General features: G+C 42.9%; 1 protein-coding gene across 1 annotated transcript; it reads right to left on the bottom strand.

Moving 5' to 3' along the window:
* Window positions 1-506: 506 nt before the first annotated feature.
* On the bottom strand, window positions 507-23691 carry cd109 (CD109 molecule). Its single transcript, XM_029754609.1, has 33 exons — window positions 23572-23691; window positions 23234-23409; window positions 22999-23027; window positions 22216-22455; window positions 21942-22067; window positions 21455-21494; window positions 19767-19848; window positions 19458-19551; window positions 19178-19316; window positions 18934-19043; window positions 18273-18551; window positions 18016-18117; window positions 16126-16188; window positions 15828-16004; window positions 15478-15630; window positions 13791-13868; window positions 13596-13665; window positions 13380-13497; window positions 13078-13195; window positions 11800-11913; window positions 10217-10435; window positions 9844-9985; window positions 8935-9111; window positions 8767-8848; window positions 8466-8694; window positions 8204-8375; window positions 6146-6336; window positions 5099-5254; window positions 4895-4960; window positions 4108-4241; window positions 3750-3906; window positions 1250-1352; window positions 507-1143 (listed from the first exon to the last, which is right to left on the bottom strand). Exons 1-33 carry the CDS (start codon window positions 23646-23648, stop codon window positions 950-952), a joined length of 4407 nt encoding a protein of 1468 aa, XP_029610469.1. The 5' UTR covers window positions 23649-23691; the 3' UTR covers window positions 507-949.
* Window positions 23692-23740: the final 49 nt, after the last annotated feature.

Raw genomic sequence — 23740 nt, forward strand, 5'->3', positions numbered from 1 at the left:
CCACTCTTTCTGTAATGGGTAATTCCCGGAGAGTATTCCCGTAAAGGATTTCCCAGAGAGTATTCCCCGGAGAGTATGCGCCAATGCATACTGTGTCATTTACTTCAAAAAGGTCAGCATTAGAGGCTGGAGGTGCTATTTGTTGTCTGATTTGTTCTGCCGTTTCCAGTTGCCAGCCACTTGAGTATATACAGGTGTAGAATCTTAAATTGACCAGTTTGTCACAGCAGGAAAATAATCCTGCAGCAACAGGAAATGTGAATTATTGTGTGGATTATAATGAATGGATATTTTTGTAGGGGTTGATACATTTTTAGTTAGGGCAAATCAAGTCTGACATGTTTAAGTGGAAATTACAAACTTTAGAAGCCTTTTTAAACCTTGAACATACTACACGTTTTCATTTCCTACTGTGCAGGACATTTCCTGCAACAACAGGGTGATCAAATTAAGATCCTACACCTGTATTACTATAGCGCTCTCAACTCCTCTCAGGTCAGTCGGTCTGCTCTCAGAGTGACTTTCTCTTTATTCAACAGACTTTATATTACATTGTACACGATCATACCCAACCTATGAAGACATATCAGATTGTGACAGTCAGTCATTATATTAATTGTGAAATGCTATATTGTACTTTTCATGAATGCCTTAAAAGTGATGACAGGAAGAATTCAAATAAATGCATAATATGCCTGTAATGTTTGCGCTCTGGTACCTCTATTTATATTTCACTTAAAAGTCCAATAAAAAATTCTAAACAGTATTTACAAACATTCCAGTGCATGACTTTGAGATGCCTAAGACAAAATACACTGCAGAGCAAGATTTAATAAAACCTCGATTGAGAAAAATTACCTCACACTTCCCCAACCTATTCAGTTAAATCAGTTTCCACTTACTTATTATTAAACAACCAAATAGTATAACAAGTCTATACGGATGTCTTTTACAAGCTACAGACCAGGAGGACAAGGAGAGAATAGGCGAGAGTGGCCACATGGTGGCAATGGTGGGAGACAGACACACTGTTAGACACATAGGCCATCTGTCCTTTACACTGGCTGCAGTCTTCCCCACAGAATGAGCAGGCGCCCATGTCATACCTCCAATAGGACTGGTATGTCCTCACCGTCTTCCTCCCTTGGTATGAGACAAGAAAGGAAACAATTAGTTTACAGGCACAAGTCCACCAAGTAATCTCATGCCCTCATTTCGAATGCGTGTTGAAACTTAAGTGTTTGTTTACGGGGCTCGTAGTAATCATAGATGAGAACCGTTGCATCCTGGACGTTGGCAACCTTGAAGTCCATGACTAGAGGGATTTTCACACACATCTCCTCTGTTGTCACCTGAGGAGGGAGTCAACATGAGAATAAAAACGAGAGGTGGTTTCCCTGCTGAACAGTGAACTTGGAGGTCATGTAACACAAGTTTTGAATTCTGACCGCTGTTTCCAAGGCCTCCATATCTATAATGAGTACCTATAACAATAATTGTGTAAATCAAGAGTTTGAAGATCTATCTCAATATGGGATATGTTTCCTCCTCGCCATTGTCTGAACGAGAGATGCCACGGGGTATATTGTATTGATTGCCTTGTTACATGAACCGGCAGACACACCACACAGTACAGTAGTAGAAGATACACCTCACACCACACAGTACAGTAGTAGAAGATACACCTCACACCACACAGTACAGTAGGAGAAGATACACCTCACACCACACAGTAGAAGATACACCTCACACCACACAGTACAGTAGTAGAAGATACACCTCACACCACACAGTACAGTAGTAGAAGATACACCACACAGTACAGTAGTAGAAGATACACCTCACACCACACAGTACAGTAGGAGAAGATACACCTCACACCACACAGTACAGTAGAAGATACACCTCACACCACACAGTACAGTAGAAGATACACCTCACAGTACAGTAGAAGATACACCTCACACCACACAGTACAGTAGTAGAAGATACACCTCACACCACACAGTACAGTAGGAGAAGATACACCTCACACCACACAGTAGGAGAAGATACACCACACAGAGACAAACACTACCACACGGAGGGGAAGAGGTGAGGATATATACAGGGCATTTGGAAAGTATTCAGACCACTTCCCTTTTTCCACATTTTGTTACGTTACAGATTTATTCTAAAATATATATTTTTTGTATTCCCCTCATCAATCTACACACACCTCATAATGACAAAGCAAAAACAGGTTTTTAGAAATTCTTCCAAATGCATTAAAAAATAAAAAACAGTAATGCCTTATTTACGCATGTATTTAAGTATTCAGATCCTTTGCTATGAGACACTAAATTGAGCTCAGGTGCATCCTGTTTCCATTGATCATCCTTGAGGTGTTTCTACAACTTGATTGGAGTCCACCTGTGGTAAATTTAATTGATTGGACATGATTTGGAAAGGCACACACCTGTCTATATAACGTCCCACAGTTGACAATGCATGTCAGAGCAAAAACCAAGCCATTAGGTCGAAGAGCTCCGAGACAGGAGCTGTAGAGCTCCGAGACAGGATTGTAGAGCTCCGAGACAGGATTGTGTCAAGGCACAGATCTTGGGAAGGGTACCAAAAATTGTCTGCAACATTGAAGGTCCCCAAGTTTAGAGTGGCCTCCATCATTATTAAATGGAAGAAGTTTGGAACCACCAAGATTCTTCCTAGAGCTAGTGGCCCGGCCAAACTGAGCAATTGGGGAGGTGACCAAGAGCTCCAGAGTTCCTCTGTGGAGATGGGAGAACCTTCCAGAAGGACAACCATCTCTGCAGCACTCCACCAATCAGGCCTTTATGTGGACAGACGGAAGCCACTACTCAGTTAAAGGCACATGACAGCCCAATTGGAGTTTGCCAAAAGGCACTTAAAGGACTCTCAGACCATGAGAAACAAGAGTCTCTGGTCTGACGAAACCAAGATTGAACTCTTTAGCCTGAATGCCAAGCATCACATCTGGAGGAAACCTGGCACCATCCCTACGGTGAAGAATGGTGGTGGCAGCATCATGCTGTGGGGATGTTTTTCAGCGGCAGGGACTGGGAGACTAGTTAGGATCGAGGGAAATATGAACGGAGCAAAGTACACAGAGATCCTTGATGAAAACCTGCTCCAGAGCACTCAGGACCTCAGACTGGGGCTAAGGTTCACATTCCAACAGGACAACGACCCTAAGCACACAGCCAAGGCAACGCAAGAGGGGCTTTGGGACAAGTCTCTGAAAGTCCTTGAGTAGCCCAGCCAGAGCCCGGACTTGAACCCGATCGAACATCTCTGGAGAGACCTGAAAATAGCTGTGCAGCGACACTCCCCATCCAACCTGACAGAGCTTGAGAGGATCTGCAGAGAAGAATGGGAGAAACTCCCCAAATACAGGTGTGCCAAGCTTGTAGCATCATACCAAAGAAGACTCAAGGCTGTAATCGCTGCCAAAGGTGCTTGAACAAAGTACTGAGTAAGGGTCAGAATACTTATGTAAACGTGATGTTTCAGTTATTTATTTATTTTGCAAAAATGTCTAAGAAAAACAGCTTTTACTTTGTCATTATGGGTTATTGGGTGTAGGTTGATGAGGGGGGAAAAAACGAATTAATACATTTTAGAATAAGGCGGTAGGTAACATAACAAAATGTGGAAAAAGTAAAGGGGTCTGAATACTTTCCGAATGAACTGTGTGTGTGTGTATATATATATATATTAGTAACACTTACAGAGTCCAGATAGAGGATGACTTTCCCCGAAGGCGTTTCTACTCTCCGTACCACATTGTTGGTCTCGATGCCATCCTGAGCCAAGATGAAGCCACTGAGAAGGCCCACGTCTAGAATGGCCATGCCAGTCTGATTAATGCCTTGGCCCTCCAACAGACTGGAAGAGAAAAATACATAAATAGCTGTCTCAAACGTGGTAGGTATTAAACTTTTAGTAGCATACTGGCACGCCAGACCATATGGTCCTTTCCAATATCTGTCTTACTTAACAGCAGGCGATCGAAAAACAGAGTTTTCTTTCTTGTTTTTCATTTTTAAGTTGTAAATGTGTGTTACCAAGCCAGACCCTAACCCTTACCTTGTGCAAATGTAAAGGTGGATGTAGTACATGTTAGTGTCAAACAACTCTATGTGCAAATCAAAAGCCTCCTGTGCAGTGTCTCTCCATTTCCGTGACAACCCTCTGCTCTCTAAATTGTAAAACACATTAATCTAGAGAGAGAGAGAAAGAGAGAAACAAATCATTTGAGAGATATAAATACAGGACAGGAAAATGAAAACAATTTACAGGCAAGTTTCATTTCCATTGTTTAACTGACAGACAGAATGTTTTCTTCAAAATGACTAGGGGCTGATTTGTTGCAGCCCATTCACAGGGATGAAAACAGGTCAAAAAGACTGAGACTACAGGCCACTTTCCAGCGGGAGGCTCCACCATAAACTCCCTGGGACACAATCGGACAGTGGCAGCATGTTGTACTCAATAACACTGCAAAGTGGACATTTTTACTATATATTTTGGTTATTTCTTATCCTTTTGATATGAGTTTAGTCATTGGTATGATGCAGGAGGCTGGGTAATCATTCGCAGCAGTTGAACATTTTGTTTTCATGTGTTGTACCTTGATAATTACAATGTTCTAGGCACTGGCAACCTCTATGTCATGGTGTTCATGTGAATACTACAATAGCCCAGCAACCAGGGTGGCTTAGCTTTTGTCTGTAATGTCATGTAATCTCTTACTGACGCAACATCGCTCGGTGGGGTTACTATTATGATCGTAAAACCAGGGTGACAGGTTTTCATTATTGAGATTATTGATGCTGGCAGACATGATATCAAGTACATTTAAGATTATCGGTACCTGAAACAGAGCGAATCCTTGGCCCTTGGCAGAAACCGTTAAGCGTACCTCTCTTCCTGTCTCGATCTGAAACGTAAAATCACAGCGATCGGTTGCAACATCATCGCTAAGGTGGGGCACCAACCTGGAGAATCATGCGCTGCTTTGTTCTTTATCGGTAGATAGATTTAGATATTTATTTGAACGGGGATATTTTTATTTTACCTCTCGGCTTTGGTATAGCAAATAGTTGGTGTAGTTGATGTGGAAGCTGGCCACTGTGGTTGAGGGTGCTGTGTTGACTGTAATGTGGAGATTGATGAATTGAGACCCACTGTAGGCTGCATACTCAGACAAGGCCTGCAGGGCAATCACTGTATCCTGAGGAGAGAAAGGGACAATAAAGCAGCTAGACTCCGGTTGAGTCCCAAATGGTACACTATTCCCTATATAGTGCCCTACTTTTGACCAGGGCCCTAGGGCTCTGGTCAAAAGTAGTGCATTATGAAGGGGAATAGGGTACCATTTGGGACAGCCCTAGACTTAATTTCCACATGTGGAGGCAAGAAGAGGCCATTTTCGAAAAACCCTTTCAATAAATGAATGCCAATTCCCACAGAATGAAACCAATATCTGGTTTTGCTTTGGATGTTGTTTGAGTGTCTGAGCACGGACTGGGCTGCTTACAATAACTTTTCTTTTAGCCCAGCCAGCCAAAGACAGTCTCCCTAACGATTTGACACAGACAGAGCAGCTATTCCCTCTTCCCCGTTGGTTGTTGTTATCCTCTCTCCAGCTCTACGGGTAGCTGCATGCCAGCTCAATACAGCCTGTTGAACCTTACTGCTATCTTCACTGTGTATCTCTTGTAAGCCCTTGGGTCCCTAATATTTTGTTATACCCTAACTCTGTCCGTGGTGGGATTTTGGGTAAAGTGGTACATTTTATCACAACGTGCCTCAAAGTACTTGAGGGACTTCATTTCAATCCCTGTGACTGACACAGAACAGGCTCCATAGACACTAAACTAGAGGATTGTTCTTTTGGGTTTTGTGAATGTTCCTTTTGGTTATATTCAGTGAAACTGGAATGCAGTATGCTCTGAGTCAACCTAACTGATCTGGACTCAGAGATTGACCCTTTAAATGCTTCTATTCTGACCCAGTCTAACTGATCTGGGTTTCGTCACTGACCCACAGTGACCCTTGAAATGCATATGTTCTGAACCAGCCTTGCTGATATGGGATCAGAGACTGACCCTTCCTTCCTTACCTGTGTGGAGCTGTATCCTCCTAAGTAGTTCCTCTGCTGGCTGAGCCACTTCATGAGGCTGAAGCCCTCCTCCAGCCTGGATAGCTTGTGGAGGGAGAGCAGCAGGTAGGCAGCCATTTCGATGTCTGCGGAGCGCGGCTGCCACGACTCAGAAAGCCCTACGCCTGATGAACTCCAGGATGGAACACTGTCTGCAAACACAGGAAGTAATGGTGGGAAACACTAATTAACCTCATCAACAACGACAACATCTAGAAGACAAGGCTTGCGCTGTACAGATGAAGTCGGAAGTTTACATACACTTAGGTTGGAGTCATTAAAACTCGTTTTTCAACCACTCCACAAATTTCTTGTTAACAAACTATAGTTTTGGCAAGTCGGTTAGGACATCTACTTTGTGCATGACACAAGTCATTTTTCCAACAATTGTTTACAGACAGATTATTTCACTTATAATTTACTGTATCACAATTCTAGTGGGTCAGAAGATTACATACATAAAGTTGACTGTGCCTTTAAACAGCTTGGAAAATTCCAGAAAATGATGTCATGGCTTTAGAAGCTTCTGGATAGGCTAATTGACATCATTTGAGTCAATTGGAGGCGTACCTGTGGATGTATTTCAAGGCCTACCTTCAAACTAAGTGCCTCTTTGCTTGACATCATGGGAAAATCAAAAGAAATCAGCCAAGACCTCAAAAAAATTTTTAGACCTCCACAAGTCTGGTTCATCCTTGGGACCAATTTCCAAATGCCTGAAGGTACCATGTTCATCTGTACAAACAATAGTATGCAAGTATAAACACAATGGGACCACACAGCTGTCACACCGCTCAGGAAGGAGACACGTTCTGTCTCCTAGAGATGAACGTACTTTGGTGCGAAAAGTGCAAATCAATCCCAGAACAACAGCAAAGGACCATGTGAAGATGCTGGAGGAAACAGGTACAAAAGTATCTATATCCACAGTAAAACAAGTCCTATAGCGGCATAACCTGAAAGGCCGCTCAGCAAGGAAGAAGCCACTGCTCCAAAACCGCCATAAAAAAAGCCAGACTACAGTTTGCAACTGCACATGGGGATAAAGATCGTACTTTTAGAAGAAATGTCCTCTGGTCTGATGAAACAAAAATAGAACTGTCTGGCCATAATGACCATCGTTATGTTTGGAGGAAAAAGGGGGAGGCTTGCAAGCTGAAGAATACCATCCCAACCCTGAAGCACGGGGTGGCAGCATCATGTTGTGGGGGTGCTTTGCTGCAGGAGTGACTGGTGCACTTCACAAAATAGATGGCATCATGAGGGAGGAAAATGATGTGGATATATTGATGCAACATCTCAAGATCAGTCAGGAAGTTAAAGCTTGGTCGCATATGGATCTTCCAAATGGACAATGACCCCAAGCATACTTCTAAAGTTGTGGCAAAATGGCTTAAGGACAACAAAGTCAAGGTATTGGAGTGTCCATCACAAAGCCCTGACATCAATTCTATACAAAATTTGTGGGCAGAACTGAAAAAGCGTGTGCGAGCAAGGAGGCCTACAAACCTGACTCAGTTACCCCAGCTCTGTCAGGGCCAAAGTTCACCCAACTTATTGTTGGAAGCTTGTGGGAGGCTATCTGAAATGTTTGACCCAAGTTTAACAATTTAAAGGCAATGCTACCAAATACTAATTGAGTGCATGTAAACTTCCGACCCACTGGGAATGGAAATAAAAGCTCAAGTAAATCATTCTCTCTACTATTTTTCTGACATTTCACATTCTTAAAATAAAGTGGTGATCCTAACTGACCTAAGACAGGGAATTTTTACTCTGATTAAATGTCAGGAATTGTCAAAAACTGAGTTTAAATGTATTTGGCTAAGGTGTATGTAAACTTCCGACTTCAACTGTATATAGAATAACAAACTATTAAACATGCAGAAATCAAGAAAGTTTAATCAAGAAATAACAATTGTGTGTTTTCTAAATTCCTCTTGAAATGTTTTTAGATATAACCAGAACCTTAGTAAAGAGGTGTCTCATCCATCCCCATCCAACTCCCCAAGTGTTTACCCTTCATCTCTGCTCGTCCCATCAGCTGTGCCAGCGCTCGTTCTGCACTCTCACTGTTGGCCAGGGTCAGAGCGTAGGTGGCCAGACACAGGCTGTAGTTACTGGAGATGCCTAGAGCAAGCCTGGTCTCCAAAAACATCAGGGCCCCGGAAACCTGGCTCGCATACATGTTCTGAATAATAGAAACAGAGAAAACGTCAACCACAGAGATTTAACAAACCAAATACTGTAGCACAGAATCTAACGGTAGCATGACTCCCACCTTGTAGATGTCATCCTCCAGTAGAGCCATGAGAACGTAGGCTGTGAGAGATACAGGGCCATCCAGGCCTCCCTGGAGCTCAGTGTGAATGACCCGGCCGGGCTCCAAGAAGGCCCCATCAATCCCCTGCTGGGCCCCCAACCAGGCGGCGGTTCTGACCAGCACTCTGCCATCAATGGAGATGAAGGGCCTTGCCTGCAGGAAGCACTTCAGTACGAACGCAGAGAGCCTTCGGAGAGAAAACATTGGTACAGGGTTACAGACAGACAGACACACACAACCACAAGCCAAGTTTTCTCACCATGTGCTTCCAGAGTAGTCACTATCCCCAAAAGCACTGAAGGAACCGTCATCTCTCTGGTAGGACAGTTCACGTTCATAACCTACATTGATGAGAGACAAAAAGGTTAACTATTCATCTTCATCATACACATTTCAGCTCAGTGGCATGAGTTGGTAATATTAGCACCTTTCATCATGTAAGACGTGGCTTTAATCAAGGTATCGTGGTCAGCTTGTCCAGACGCGGTCAGATACTGGATGACATATATGTTGGGAGCAAAGTGGATCATGTTCTGCTCCCCGCAACCAGAAGGCATCTGGATGAGGGACTCCAGGCCCGTGATGGACGGTCCAAGGATGTCACCTTTTCCACCAAGAAAGAAAATGAAGAAAAGACGACAGAAACCAGAGAGAAACCATGAGAAATGACGTCTTGGTCTAACTCTCACAATGCATCCCCAGACTGAGACAGCTCATCCCATAGAATTAGGAATTAGAACACTAACAATTGATTAAGATATCTATGGCCTGTCAACATCCAAAGGAGCCCACGTGGTGACAGCTTAACAAGTAAAAAAAAAAATTTTTTAAAAAAGGGCTTTCTTTTAATATGGTGACAGACAATTAGCCTAACAAGTAACAACCAGACTTGCTCTTCCCTGACATATTTAAAAGAGCTGCCACTTAAACAGCAAGCATGTTTACCGGACAACAAACACAAGCATCCAAAGTAGCCTGCTAGATTGACAGGTTGACTAGAGTGACAGATGCAGCACTCATTAGGATTCCATTCTCCGAAGGGTAAGGAAACAATCACACAGCTGCTGACCATAAAAAGAGAAAGAAACGTTGCCAAACATGTCAGTATTTTCCACGGAAATGTATGATTCAACGTGTTTAAGGCTTTGTCTTTGCTTGACATTCTTTCTCCGTGTTTTCAAAGAGTGCTCACTTCGGACATTTTATAGGGGTAAAGTGGTGATAAAAATATCTAATATATTGTGACTATGCTCGTTATAAGACCATCGAAAATGAGTTTTGGGGTCACTAGCTTGTGACTGGAGTAGAAGAGGCCAAGCTGGATGTGTTTACATACCGACTGCAGTCACTTGTGCTCGCTGACTGCCCTCCACAACATCTGCAGGGAAGGTAAACGCCACTTCCCTGGAAAGGCTTTTCACTGACCCCACCAGCTCCAGAAACATGGTCTTCGAAAAAGACTGCTCAAGTCCTTCAGGCTACCAAAACAACACGGATGAAAAAATTATTACGCACAAAGAAACAATAATATGCAATACAAACTGGGTGAGACTGAAAAGTCCTTTGAAGAAGTTTAACAAGAACGAGATGTGTGTGTTTGAGCTGAAATAACTAACAAATTCATTTGATACTCCAATAAGGAGAAAAAATGAATTGCTTTCGCTGACTTGTACGTTTTATCAAAGTAAAGTGAAACTTGTGACCTGTACCTTGACCAGAACCATCCGGCGGACGGCGTCAGAGGCCACAGACGATTTGGCTTCCACCGAGATCGGGATCTCCCCCAGGACCAGTAGCCTGATGGGAAATAGGACAGAGGTTCCGTTCTGACTCCCCACAGACACAGTACGTGTACTGGCCATAGAGAGCCCCTCATTGTCCGGGAAGACAAACTCAAACGAGTCACTCTGGGAAACAATCACCATCACCTGGAAGTGGAGAATAAGAGCGAACAAAGAGAGAAAGGGAAGAAAGGGAAGTCGCCCAGATCACATTACACGCTTCTCAAAAGACATGGAATGTATTTAGAGGTAAAACAAACTGTTCTTTACCCCCAAATGTTTGTCCCGTAACAATATTACAGATTAGAACTATGATAAATGGATTGTCTTGGGTCCTGCTCCACATAGAGGGGAGTGATATTTCTGGGATAGGTCCCTGTTGGATTAATAGGTACAATGATTTGTTACCTCTAGCATGTAAACATCTAAACTGGTTCATTCTTGTTCTGGCTGCAACTCCATTACAGGATTCTATTTGTAATTGTAAACTGGGTGGTTCGAGCCCTGAATGTTGATTGGCTGAAAGCCGTGGTACAGCAGACCGTATAAAACGGGTATGATAAAACGTTTATTTTTACTGCTCTAATTACATTGGTAATCAGTTTTAACAGCAATATGGCACCTTGGGTGTTTGTGGTATATTTCCAATAAACCACGGCTAAGGGCTGTATCCAGGCACTCCGTGTTGTGTCGTGTTTAAGAACAGCCCTTAGCCGTGGCATATTGGCCATATAACCACACCCCCTCGGGCCTTACTGCTTAAATATGTTACGGTGAATGTGTCAAAAAAGGAAATAATACTGTTAGATGTACTGTAGTCAGTGGTGGAAAAAGTACCCAATTTTCATACTTGAGTAAAAGTATAGATACCTTAAAAGAAAATGACTGAAGTAAAAGTGAAAGTCACCCAGTAAAATACTACTTGAGTAAAAGTCTGAAAGTATTTGCTTTGAAATGTACTTAAGTATCAAAAGTAAAAGTCTAAATCATTAAATATTTCTTATATTAAGCAAACCAGACAACTTGATTTTCTTTTTTATTTACTTATAGCCAGGGGCACAGTTCAACACTCAGACATCATTTACAAACAGAGCATTTGTGTTTAGTGAGTCTGCTAGATCAGAGGCAGTAGGGATGACCAGGGATGTTCTCTTGATACGTGCGTGAATTAGACACATTTCCTGTCCTGCTAAGCATTCAAAACGTTACGAGTACTTTTGGGTGTCAGGGAAAATGTAAGGAGTAAAAAGTACATTATTTTCTTTAGTGGAGTAAAAGTAAAAGTTGTCAAAAATATAAAGTTGTCAAAAATATAAAGTTGTCAAAAATATAAATAATAAAGTAAAGCACAGATACCCAAAAACACAGCTTAAGTAGTACTTTGAAGTATTTGTACTTAAGTACTTTACACCACTGACTGTAGTGAGAGATTCTCAACACAGTAAATAATATCAAAGTGGCTATGCCAGAGACATCTGAGAGGCACATTGATGCCAGACAGTGCAGCTCACCTCGAGATCCTGTTCGAGGTAATTGAAAAGAGTGACCTCCACGACCAGCAGCTCTCCTCGGATGATGAAAGCAGGTAGATTCAAGGACAGAAAGAAGTCCTGGAACACTGTGAGCTGAAAACACAAGAGGGAGAGGAGAGGAGAGCAAAGGAGAGGAGAGGATGGTAGAGTCAAGCAGAGAAAAGTAGAGTAGAGTAAAGTAGAGTATCGTAGATGAAAGTAGAGTAGAGAAGGATAGAGTAGAGTACAGTACAGTATCGTATATGAAAGTAGAGTAGAGAAGGGTAGAGTAGAGTAGGGTAGAGTAGAGTAGATGAAAGTAGAGTAAAGTAGAGTAGAGTATTGCAGATGAAAGTAGAGTAGAGAAGGGTAGAGTAGAGTATTGTAGATTTAAGTAGAGTAGAGAAGGGTACAGTAGAGTATCGTAGATGAAAGTAGAGTAGAAAAGGTTAGGGTAGAGTAGAGTAAAGTAGAGTAGAGTATTGTAGATGAAAGTAGAGAGGGGTAGAGTAGAGTATTGTAGATTTAGTAGAGTAGAGAAGGGTACAGTAGAGTATCGTAGATGAAAGTTGAGTAGAGAAGATGACAGGGTAGAGTAGATGAAAGTAGAGTAAAGTAGTGTAGAGTAGAGTACTGGAGATGAAAGTAGAGTAGGGTAGAGTAGAGTATTGTAGATTTAAGTAGAGAAGGGTATAGTAGAGTATCGTAGATGAACGTAGAATAGAGAAGAGTAGAGTACAGTAGAGTATCGTAGATGAAAGTAGAGTAGAAAAGGATAGGGTAGAGTAAAGTAGATGAAAGTAGAGTAGAGGATGGTAGAGTAGAGTAAAGTAGAGTAGAGAGGGGTAGAGTAGAGCATTGTAGATTTAGTAGAGTAGAGAAGGGTATAGAAGAGTAGAGTAGATGAAAGTAGAGTAGAGTATCGTAGATGAAAGTTGAGTAGAGAAGATGAAAGTTGAGTAGAGAAGATGAAAGGGTAGAGTAGATGAAAGTAGAGTAAAGTAGAGTAGAGTACCGGAGATGAAAGTAGAGTAGTGTAGAGTAGAGTATCGTATAAGAAAGTAGAGTAGAGTATCGTACATGAAAGTAGAGTAGAGTATCATAGAGTAAAGTAGAGTAAGTCTATCTGGGAATGAACAATGACTCGTACGGCGCCAACAATGCAGATCAGGGCGTGTGTGAGGATATAGTACAGGAAAAGTTGGTAAATAAAATACTGCATCGGAGCTATTAGAGTGTGCAGCTTTTCCTTTTCTTCTAAAGGGTATAGTACAGTACCTTTGCAGGGGTCTCAATGATGCCTATGCCCAGATCAGCAGACATGACAAAGGCAGTGGCTACCCAGGTAGTAATGCTGTCCGGTAAAGTCAGAGGGAACTCAGCTGTGGTAGAATCCCTGTGACCAAGACAATGAAATGCCTGTTGTCAGTAAGAGTAGGATTAATGCACATTTAATTCAAGTGTGTGTGTGTGTGTGTGTGTGTGTGTGTGTGTGTGTGTGTGTGTGTATGTATGTATGTATGTATGTATGTATGTATGTATGTATGTATGTATTATGGACCATGGTTCCTGTCCATCACCCTGTGTTGGTGTCCAGCCACAGCCAGGTCTCAGGGAAGTCCCTGCGTTCCCGAGGCTCCTGCTCCTCCTGTTCCATATCCTCCCCCTCATCTCCAAGCAACTGGATTCCCTCCCCTGCTGTAGGGAACACAGGGGTTAATACAGCCAAGACAAATACTGCACATAGGTGTACTGGAATCACAATGTGCTTTGTGGGTATTTATATCTGAGCTTACGGAATTGAGGTCTCAATTGCTCCCCCATCTTCTCCAACTTGGCATCTGTCAAAACCATGATGCCAGATGTCTGGGGATGTAGGAAACAATCACAAAGAACATGTGAAAAATGCACATTTTCCAAGGAATGTGATATACAGTATGTGTGATGGTGTTATGGCATCTGATATGCCTGTCAAGGTCACAGCTAGCCACCGTAAAGATGGAGTAGGGATCTCCCATTCTCATGTCGCCTGTCGTCTTTCTGCCGTACTTTGCCATCTCCTCCAGCACCTGAGAAAAAACACCAGCATTCACTAAAGCCTCCTACTGTTACAACCTACACAGCACAACAAAACAGCTAGAGACAAAAATACAATGCATTGTTAAAACCTGTTTGGTCAGGTTCAAAACACAGTTCATAGTGACTTCGTTTACACCTGACCGATACTTGGGTGGGGGCAATAGAAAGTGTTTCATAGGTGTACCTGCACGGGATATTATATCATGTAAAATGGCCTACCTGGTTTAAATAAAGATGAAATAAATATGTGAGGTGCACATTAAAGTCAGACAATGAAAAGCTGTAGGGAACCACAAAACAACGAAAAGCTTCCCTTTTGTAGGCCCGCGGCTCAATTTCCAAATATGTATTTTTGTTGTTGTTACCAGATCCATGAACTGTTGAAAGGGGGATGAGGAAGGACAGGAAAGGAGGAGAGGATAGAAGAGGGTTGAAACAACAATAATAAAAAAACAATTTGGGTCTCAACTTACTGTTGAGTTAGAATAGTAGAATACACAAGGTGCAATTTAGAAATTTGGTTATGCATCAGTAGTTTCTCTTATGTTATGTCAGTTACTGACAGTCACTCAATGAACCATGTCAGCTAACAATTTTTGGATTGGTGTGTTAGTCTATCCAGCTATCTAAACTTGTATTAAAGTTGGCCGAATACCAACCGTGCATGTTCCCTGGGAACCTGACCTCCAGAGGGCCCCCATTGATTTTTAGTCCTTCTCACTCAGATGTAATATTAACATGGCATAAGTCATGGAAAAGTGTGTAGAATTGCAAGACATTAGCTTAAAAACTGCAAAAATGTCTCTACCCCATGGCAAAATGAGTAGAATTGCATGACATGTGTTATACAGTTGCAAAATGTTCTCTCTGCCTCACGGCAAAATGTGTAGAATTGCAGTAAACTTACTTTAAAATTGCAACATTTTCTCTCTGCCCCGTGGCAAAATGTGTAGAATTGCAGGAAATTTGCATGAAAAATGTATCTCCACCTTCAAGACGGCAGGTAGCCTAGTGGTTAGAGCGTTTGGCCAGTAACTGAAAGGTTGCTAGATCGAATCCCCGAGCTGACAAGGTAAAAATCTGTCGTTCTGCCCCTGAACAAGGCAGTTAACCCACTGTTCCTAGGACGTCATTGTAAATAATAATTTGTTCTTAACTGATTTGCCGAGTTGAAAAAAGGTTAAATGTTTTGCCTGCGAGATGGGGGACCCGCCCCCCCACAAAAAGCTTGGGCCGGCCTTGGCTACTGGTATAATGCATTTATTTAAGAGAGTTAAGTAGTTTAACTGCACAGTTGGATTGATTGCACAAATCAGTTGACTGCATGTGTGGGTATGGATGTGGGTAAATTCATATGTTTTGTGGCCCCCACCCCCCAACAAAGTTGCCCATCCCTGTGTCATCACTGGTACTATCTAGCCCAAGGTTACAGAATGGATCGCACTCTTTTGTGAAACAAACGATGTCTTTCAAAACAAGAAGTACATACAGTATCTGCTTACATACATTTTCCTTATATTACTGAATTCTGTGGCAGTCAAGTTCACGCATGTTTTTAGGCTGTTTTTTTCCCCCTTTTACAACATTGGTCTTCCTCACCATGTCCTTGGTGATGTCATTGTGTGAGCGCGGCCAGCGTGTTGCCTTATCCACCACCAGAATCCCCACCAGTGAACCGGGCTCAGCAACAGACACCTTGAGAGACACCTCATCAGCAGGCCTGGCCCTGTCCTCACTCCAGCTCAGAGACACCTGCCAGAGAGAGGTCACACCACAATATACTGGGGCAAAATATCACAGTCAAGATCATGAATGACTATACTGCTAGGTTAACTGTTACTTATTCCAACGATTCAGTTTAGAGATATGATGAAGGGCAGCGGGGGTCTCAATCTGCACCTTGAGCTGGCGCAGCAAATGTTCAAAGTAAAACAACGGATGGCAACTACCTTGTTCTTTAGATCTTGGGCGATGGGAACATGCAGTGCATCATTGAAGATCTCTCCATCGGAATGTACACAGTATACGACAATGCAGGCCAAGGGAGCCCAGGACTCCTGTGGGGTCAGGGTGAGGGAAGAAGAGCTGCCTCTTCCAGAAGACAGCACCTGTCCCCTGGACATCACCTGAAAACAGGGGAGACAAGAGAAGAATGCTGGGCCTTTGGATACTAACTGATGAGATTAACTTGAAGATTAATCTTTTAAGGTATCATTATATGACAGGTAAACTGGTTGAGGTACTTACCAGGTAGTGAAACTCTTTCAATGGGAAATTGCTCTGAAGTGTCAACTGGAGCGGGACATCAACCTTCAGAAAATCAAAGTTTGGTTCATCACTTAGAGTAAATATACTGCTCAAAAAAATAAAGGGAACACTTAAACAACACATCCTAGATCTGAATGAAAGAAATAATCTTATTAAATACTTTTTTCTTTACATAGTTGAATGTGCTGACAACAAAATCACACAAAAATAATCAATGGAAATCTAATTTATCAACCCATGGAGGTCTGGATTTGGAGTCACACTCAAAATTAAAGTGGGAAACCACACTACAGGCTGATCCAACTTTGATGTAATGTCCTTAAAACAAGTCAAAATGAGGCTCAGTAGTGTGTGTGGCCTCCATGTGCCTGTATGACCTCCCTACAACGCCTGGGCATGCTCCTGATGAGGTGGCAGATGGTCTCCTGAGGGATCTCCTCCCAGACCTGGACTAAAGCATCCGCCAACTCCTGGACAGTCTGTGGTGCAACGTGGCGTTGGTGGATGGAGCGAGACATGATGTCCTAGATGTGCACAATTGGATTCAGGTCTGGGGAATGGGCGGGCCAGTCCATAGCATCAATGCCTTCCTCTTGCAGGAACTGCTGACACACTCCAGCCACATGAGGTCTAGCATTGTCTTGCATTAGGAGGAACCCAGGGCCAACCGCACCAGCATATGGTCTCACAAGGGGTCTGAGGATCTCATCTCGGTACCAAATGGCAGTCAGGCTACCTCTGGCGAGCACATTGAGGGCTGTGCGGCCCCCCAAAGAAATGCCACCCCACACCATGACTGACCCACCGCCAAACCGGTCATGCTGGAGGATGTTGCAGGCAGCAGAACGTTCTCCACGGCGTCTCCAGACTCTGTCACGTCTGTCACGTGCTCAGTGTGAACCTGCTTTCATCTGTGAAGAGCACAGGGCGCCAGTGGCGAATTTGCCAATCTTGGTGTTCTCTGGGAAATCCCAAACGTCTTGCACGGTGTTGGGCTGTAAGCACAACCCCCACCTGTGGACGCCGGGCCCTCATATCACCCTCATGGAGTCTGTTTCTGACCGTTTGAGCAGACACATGCACATTTGTGGCCTGCCGGAGGTCATTTTGCAGGGCTCTGGCAATGCTCCTCCTGCTCCTCCTTGCACAAAGGCGGAGGTAGCGGTCCTGCTGCTGGGTTGTTGCCCTCCTACGGCCTCCTCCACGTCTCCTGATGTACTGGCCTGTCTCCTGGTAGCGCCTCCATGCTCTGGACACTACGCTGACAGACACAGCAAACCTTCTTGCCACAGCTCGCATTGATGTGCCATCCTGGATGAGCTGCACTACCTGAGCCACTTGTGTGGGTTGTAGACTCCGTCTCATGCTACCACTAGAGTGAAAGCACCGCCAGCATTCAAAAGTGACCAAAACATCAGCCAGGAAGCATAGGAACTGAGAAGTGGTCTATGGTTCCCACCTGCAGAACCACTCCTTTATTGGGGGTGTCTTGCTAATTGCCTATAATTTCCACCTGTTGTCTATTCCATTTGCACAACAGCATGTGAAATCTATTGTCAATCAGTGTTGCTTCCTAAGTGGACATTTTGATTTCACAGAAGTGTGATTGACTTGGAGTTACATTGTGTTGTTTAAGTGTTCCCTTTATTTTTTTGAGCAGTGTATATCACGAGGATCTCGCCATGTTGCTAGCGTTTATGAAACGGTCCATTTTTAGCGCAAGGTGCTCAAGCCTAAAGCATCTCACACATCTATGACATCTACGGCCTCAGTCTCAGCATGACTTCCTTCAATCTCCTAGGAGGAACAAAGTCGTTTGGTAACATGCATTTAATCACTGGATGTCTTAACCATCCCTGTGAGATTTACCTGTGGAGATAAACTGGACTTCTGGATCTGCAGGTACGATTTACTGGGGGACTTGTAGCTGCTATAGACCTGTAGCATCTTATAGCCGTCCTTGAATGAAGCCTAAAAAATATGAAATATCATCACAAATGATGATATCTTCATTTTGACCACGTACTGCGGTACCTAACCCAGGTACAGTTAAATACAAAGAGAGATACTGTACATTGTTGGAATTTGGCAGTGATTTTGAAACAGTCATTTGAAAGGCCACTTACATCTACAGTGAGTGTTGCCACCTTATCTGAGAGCTGTATGTGAATGGGGATGACCCCGTCTGCAGGCACAGGTAAAACCATTGTCTGGACCGATATCTCATCTGGCATTGGAGGGAGGCCAGGACCAGTAGAGTTCAGCAACACACGAGGCAGCATTAGCCCCAAGTCGTCCAACTTCCAGTTCCACGAACTGTGCCTTTGCTGTGTTATGGAGATTGTAACAGTCTTCCCCTGATCCTCTCGAGTCAGGGGCCACTTGTTGTACGTGGATATTTTCAGCTGCAAGAACAAGGGGTTTGTAACTAAACGTGTTTCAGGACATGACATCCATACTCTAAAGATCATAATGACTTCTATTGTTTTCTGTGATGAGAATTGGAGTAGTAGGGAACAGCATTCTGCAGGTCCTGGGTATGGCACAAACACATATAGTAGTACGTTTATTTCCATGGCATTGATATGAGGTAGTCTGAAACAATGCCCTACTCATATATCACTGATTACGCTGCATGAAAACAGGCGTAATAATACAAAACGTGAAAAAGCTACTTAATCTACTTTTGCCAGAGCTGCGCCGATATGTTTTGTCATGGAAAGATTACCATTTATTTCCACACCCACGCAACTGAACAATACTCTATAGACTTGTACTTTCGCTTACCTCAGCGGTGAAGTTCAAAGAGGGCTTTATATAGCTGGGGTATCCACGGAAGGCAAGGTTATATCTACATTTAACCACACCCACCTCCATAGTGCTGTGATAGGTCAGTCCTTAAAAATCAACAAACAGCAGATTCTATAGATCAGTAACAGTCGACTCTGAATGAGAGCGTTATACTTCCTTCTCAATAAGAAATGAGTGTACAGAATCTAACTTATATGGTTTGAAATAACGATATGATCACCTGTCAGGGACTCTGTGACATAAACTATGATGGTAAGAAACTCATCGTTCTCATAATCCTCATACATGTTGTCTGCAGATCGTTTATACATGACCTGGTAGTCAGGCACATCGAAAGAGAACTCCGTCGAGCCGTGAATCTGTATAAAAATGACAAACACCGAATCATCAGAGATCTCCACTTCAGGTTTCATGAATGTCATTCAAATGCCAACAGGATCCCTTATGTGATTCATAAGACTAAAACTACAAATTACATGTTGGGGGGGGGGCAAACTTACCTCTTTATGATCATCAGAACTCACACTGATGCCATGAAAATGATGCAAGTAGGTTATGTTCATGTGACCTCGCACAGGCTTCCCATACATGTATCTGTGAGATAGAGAGGGAGTAGATTACAATCCCTCTTGCTGCAGTGGGACCTTCAAATGATCTGAACCAAATAGTTTTGATTGAATTTTCAGTGTTATACACCATTTCGCACCCAGCCCATATGGGCTTATAAAACACTATTTCTTCAAGTATGTGTGCACAAAACACATAGCCTTGTTGAAACCATAAGGTAAAACATTATCAAACTGATTTACTTAGCAGTGACCATGCCCCAGAGAGTATCATCATGATGAAGGACACTGGGAGCCTCTATCCACACCTCAAACCTGGGCAGCACTGAAACAAACACAAAGAACATTCATTGAAATCGATTACAATCACACACAAACCTCAGCAAATACTTTTCAAATGTCTATTTTTATTCAAGATACACTACATGACCAAAAGTATGTGGAAACCTGCTCGTCGAAAATCTCATTCCAAAATCATGGGCATTTGTCCCCCCTTTGCTGCTATAATAGCCTCCACTCTTCTGGGAAGGCTTTCCACTAGATGTTGGAACATTGCTGGGGGGACTTGCTTCCATTCAGCCATAAGAGCATTAGTGAGGTCGGGCACTGATGTTGGGCAATTAGGCCTGGCTCGCAGTCGGCATTCCGAATCATCCCAAAGATGTTTGATTGGGTTAAGGTCAGGGCTCTGTGCAGGCCAGTCAAGTTCTTCCACACCAATTTTGACAAACCATTTTCGTATGGACCTCGCTTTGTGCATTGGGCATTTTCATGCTGAAACAGGAAAGGGCCTTCCCCAAACTCTTGCCACAAAGTTAGAAGTACAGAATCGTAGAGTGTCATTGTATGCTGTAGCATTAAGATTTCCCTTCACTGGAACTAGGGGGGCCTAGCCCGAACCATGAAAAACAGCCCCAGACCATTACTCCTCCTCCACCAAACTTTACAGTTGGCACTATGCATTTGGGCAGGTAGCGTTCTCCTGGCATCCGCCAAACCCAGAATCATCTGTCGGAATGCCAGATGGTGAAGCGTGATTCATCACTCCCGAGAACGCATTTCCACTGCTCCAGAGTCCAATGGTGCTGAGCTTTAGTCCACTCCAGCCAACGCTTGGCATTACGCATGGTGATCTTAGGCTTGTGTGCGGCTGCTTGGCCATGGAAACCCCTTTCATGAAGCTCCCGATGAATAGTTATTTTGCTGATGTTGCTTCCAGAGGCAGTTTGGAACTCGGTAGTGAGTGTTGCAACTGAGGACATGCGATTTTTACACGTTACGCGCTTCAGTACTCGGTGGTCCCGTTCTGTTAGCTTGTGTGGCCTGCCACTTCGCGGATGAGCCATTGTTGTTCCTAAACATTTCCACTTCACAATAACAGCATTTACAGTTGACCGGGGCAGCTCTAGCAGGGCAGAAACTTGCTGAACTGACTTGTTGGAAAGGTGGCATCGTATGACAGTGCCAGGTTGAAAGTCACTGAGCTCTTCAGTAAGGCCATTCTAATGCCAATGCTTGTCTATGGAGATGGCATGGCTGTGTGCTCGAATCAGCAACAGGTGTGGCTGAATTAGCCGAATCCACTAATTTGAAGGGGTGACCACATACTTTTGCATACGTAGTGTATATTGAAGTACAAAACAAGTAAATGCTATGCAGTTCAATCGCAGCCTATTTAGTTACAACCTAAATGTACCATATTGAATGTGTTTCGTTTATGTAAATGGTAAATGTATAGCTTATTAGCTTAAGTTTAATGTCTGAGTAAATAGTTCAGCTTTAGTCATGTTCAAAATGAGAGAGTCAGTGAGTATCACCTGGTTGGTCATCTACCTTTGTTCTGAACAATGTAGGGAGGAACCAGAACTTATGGAAAAGGTACAGGAGCCCTAAGCTTAACAATGACGTAACGTTGATGAAAGCGATCTTACCATAATGTTCCACGTTGAATTGGTTTTCACTCACAACTTCCTGCGAGACAAAGAGAAAATGTGAGAAGTGACCACATTTCAGCACAATGAACTATGTACTGCTTGTTTCTAGCCCTCCTACAGGAAGACTTTTAAAACGTCTGGACAGTTTTGTTGTAGTTATCTACTCTCCCTTGATTAAAACAACATGAGGGGGGGGCTGTCTTTGTGTAATAGTTCGCAGAAGACACGTTTCAGTGAAGACACATTTTTTAAATAACACTCATTTATTACGAGTATTTAGTGTCAATTATTCCTGAAGATGAAAACATTTGCAGACAAAAAACACATTCAAGCCCCAAGGCCATCTGTTAACAAGATGAAATATCGCCAACAAGAAATATATAGCCTGCATCACCCTGAAAAGCCTTAATAAAGCTATAATAACCCCTCAATGTTTTGAGCAGCAAAACGTTAGCATAGTCCTTCACATTTTAAGAGGACTTACATTGACAGAAGTCACAATGGTCCACTTGCCAAGGGATGGATTCTTAGACAGCTGAAACTCTTTGGACAGAACACCCAGAACACTGTCCAATGACAACCACTGCCGGATCATGTTTGCCTTAGGATCCTGGCTCACAGCGTTCATAAAAGGAAATGAGAATGATCAACTGGCCATCATAGTTTCATATCTCAAGTTTCCATTCCATCCACCTGCTATCACTTCCACACTGAATGTTCATACAATACCCACTTGACATGGTAACAGTAACACACACCTTAATGATAATATCTATCTTGCCCTTATATGGCTTTCCGTCTGGGTAAATGGACACTGCCCGGATCTTCACAACCTGCCCAGGCCCGTAGTTGGCCTTGTCTGTCTGAATAAACGTGGATGAGCTTTTGGGGTTAAAACGCAGGACCGTAGAGTTGGTGAACACCATATTGCCCATCCCGTCATAGCCCTTGACCACTAGCGTGTAGGGGTGCCTATAGTTCAGTTCACTGTCAGGGATCTGTAGAGGGGGGAATGGCAGAATAGGTCAAAGGTCAAAGAGGGTCAGGAAGAAGACGTATTCTGGCAGACACGTTTCAAGGCTAAGGAGTACTGTTATCTCAGACACAATGGTGGACGGTGATATTTCGAACGTGACTTACTTTGTCATGTTTGTGGTGGTTTATAATAACCCATTTTTTTTATGCTATACCTGACCCAAAAGATACACCTGATCCAAGCCTCTCTCTATAGAAATGATGGTGTGGGACCTCAGAGTTGAATACCAAAACTGAAGAGGAGTTTTCTATGTGCCTGTGACCAGCAATACTGTGATCAACAGCACATACTATAAAAAAAATACTCTCTTCTTTGAATGGGGGAATACAACTCAAGTAACCAAAATGGTAACAACATCACTGCCACTATAAAATGTAAATGTGTATCTTCATTCATACCATGTATAGATGATAGCTTTGACATCTAATTGCTACTTTTATTTAATGAATTGTTTTTATATTGTATAAGCGTACACATTATGCATTTCAGAAAAATGAATACTTACCGGTGACAGAACCAGCAGCTCAGTAGAAACTGTATGAAGAAAATGGAATAAAGAAAAAAGGGATGTTTATCATCAACTGAGTCATAATCAATTGAGTTAAAGCACTGATAAATACAACATCATTATAGCGAAATGTCAAGGTTGCTGCCTGGCGTGTGAAACAAAATTCAAGCAAATATTTACCGTATAAACAGTTATAGAAATATTAAATGTTGAGTTGAAAATAATATCTTACCTCCTTGAATTAGGGTTGTTTCTGTGACAACAGTATTATTACCATTAATAATCTCAGTAACGACTTGGACTTCCACCGCCTTGGTGAGGATAGTGACTGATAGTGTGATGGGGACACCAGGCCGTAGCACCCTCGGAACAGAGATCAGGTATGAAGGGCTGGGGGCCATGCTGGGCCTGAAAGAAAAAGGATAGAGAACTTTGAAAATAGGGGAGGCAATTTAAAAAAAAATCCTCTATAACGTCAAATAAGTATAGCATCTTCAATAATGGAAAAAGTATAGGATTGCAAATGCATTTGTCTAGAATACTTTTGAAGTACCATTTTTTCCCCCATACCTTGGTGTGTTCTGGGCTCCACTGAAAACGACAAATAATCCAAGAAACCCCAACACTTGAAACCACTCCATTTGCATTAACAACACACCAAAGTGCTTCACTAATCAATGGAACCAAGTCCTTTCAGTGACTGTCTTCAGACATGTTCTAAAGTAACTCCACCTACTCT

The sequence above is a fragment of the Salmo trutta genome, chromosome 1 (assembly GCF_901001165.1).
Source record: "Salmo trutta chromosome 1, fSalTru1.1, whole genome shotgun sequence".
NCBI lineage: Eukaryota > Metazoa > Chordata > Actinopteri > Salmoniformes > Salmonidae > Salmo > Salmo trutta.

What these genes read in the sequence shown, in the direction of transcription:
- cd109 (XM_029754609.1), bottom strand. Translation starts at nt 23,648, where the DNA reads ATGCAAATGGAGTGGTTTCAAGTGTTGGGGTTTCTTGGATTATTTGTC. An exon ending in GTTCTGATGATCATAAAGAG is followed by an intron (nt 19,317 to 19,457) that starts GTAAGTTTGCCC and finishes ATTTTTATACAG; the next exon opens with ATTCACGGCTCGACGGAGTT. An exon ending in CTATGATTACTACGAGCCCC is followed by an intron (nt 1,144 to 1,249) that starts GTAAACAAACAC and finishes TCTCATACCAAG; the next exon opens with GGAGGAAGACGGTGAGGACA.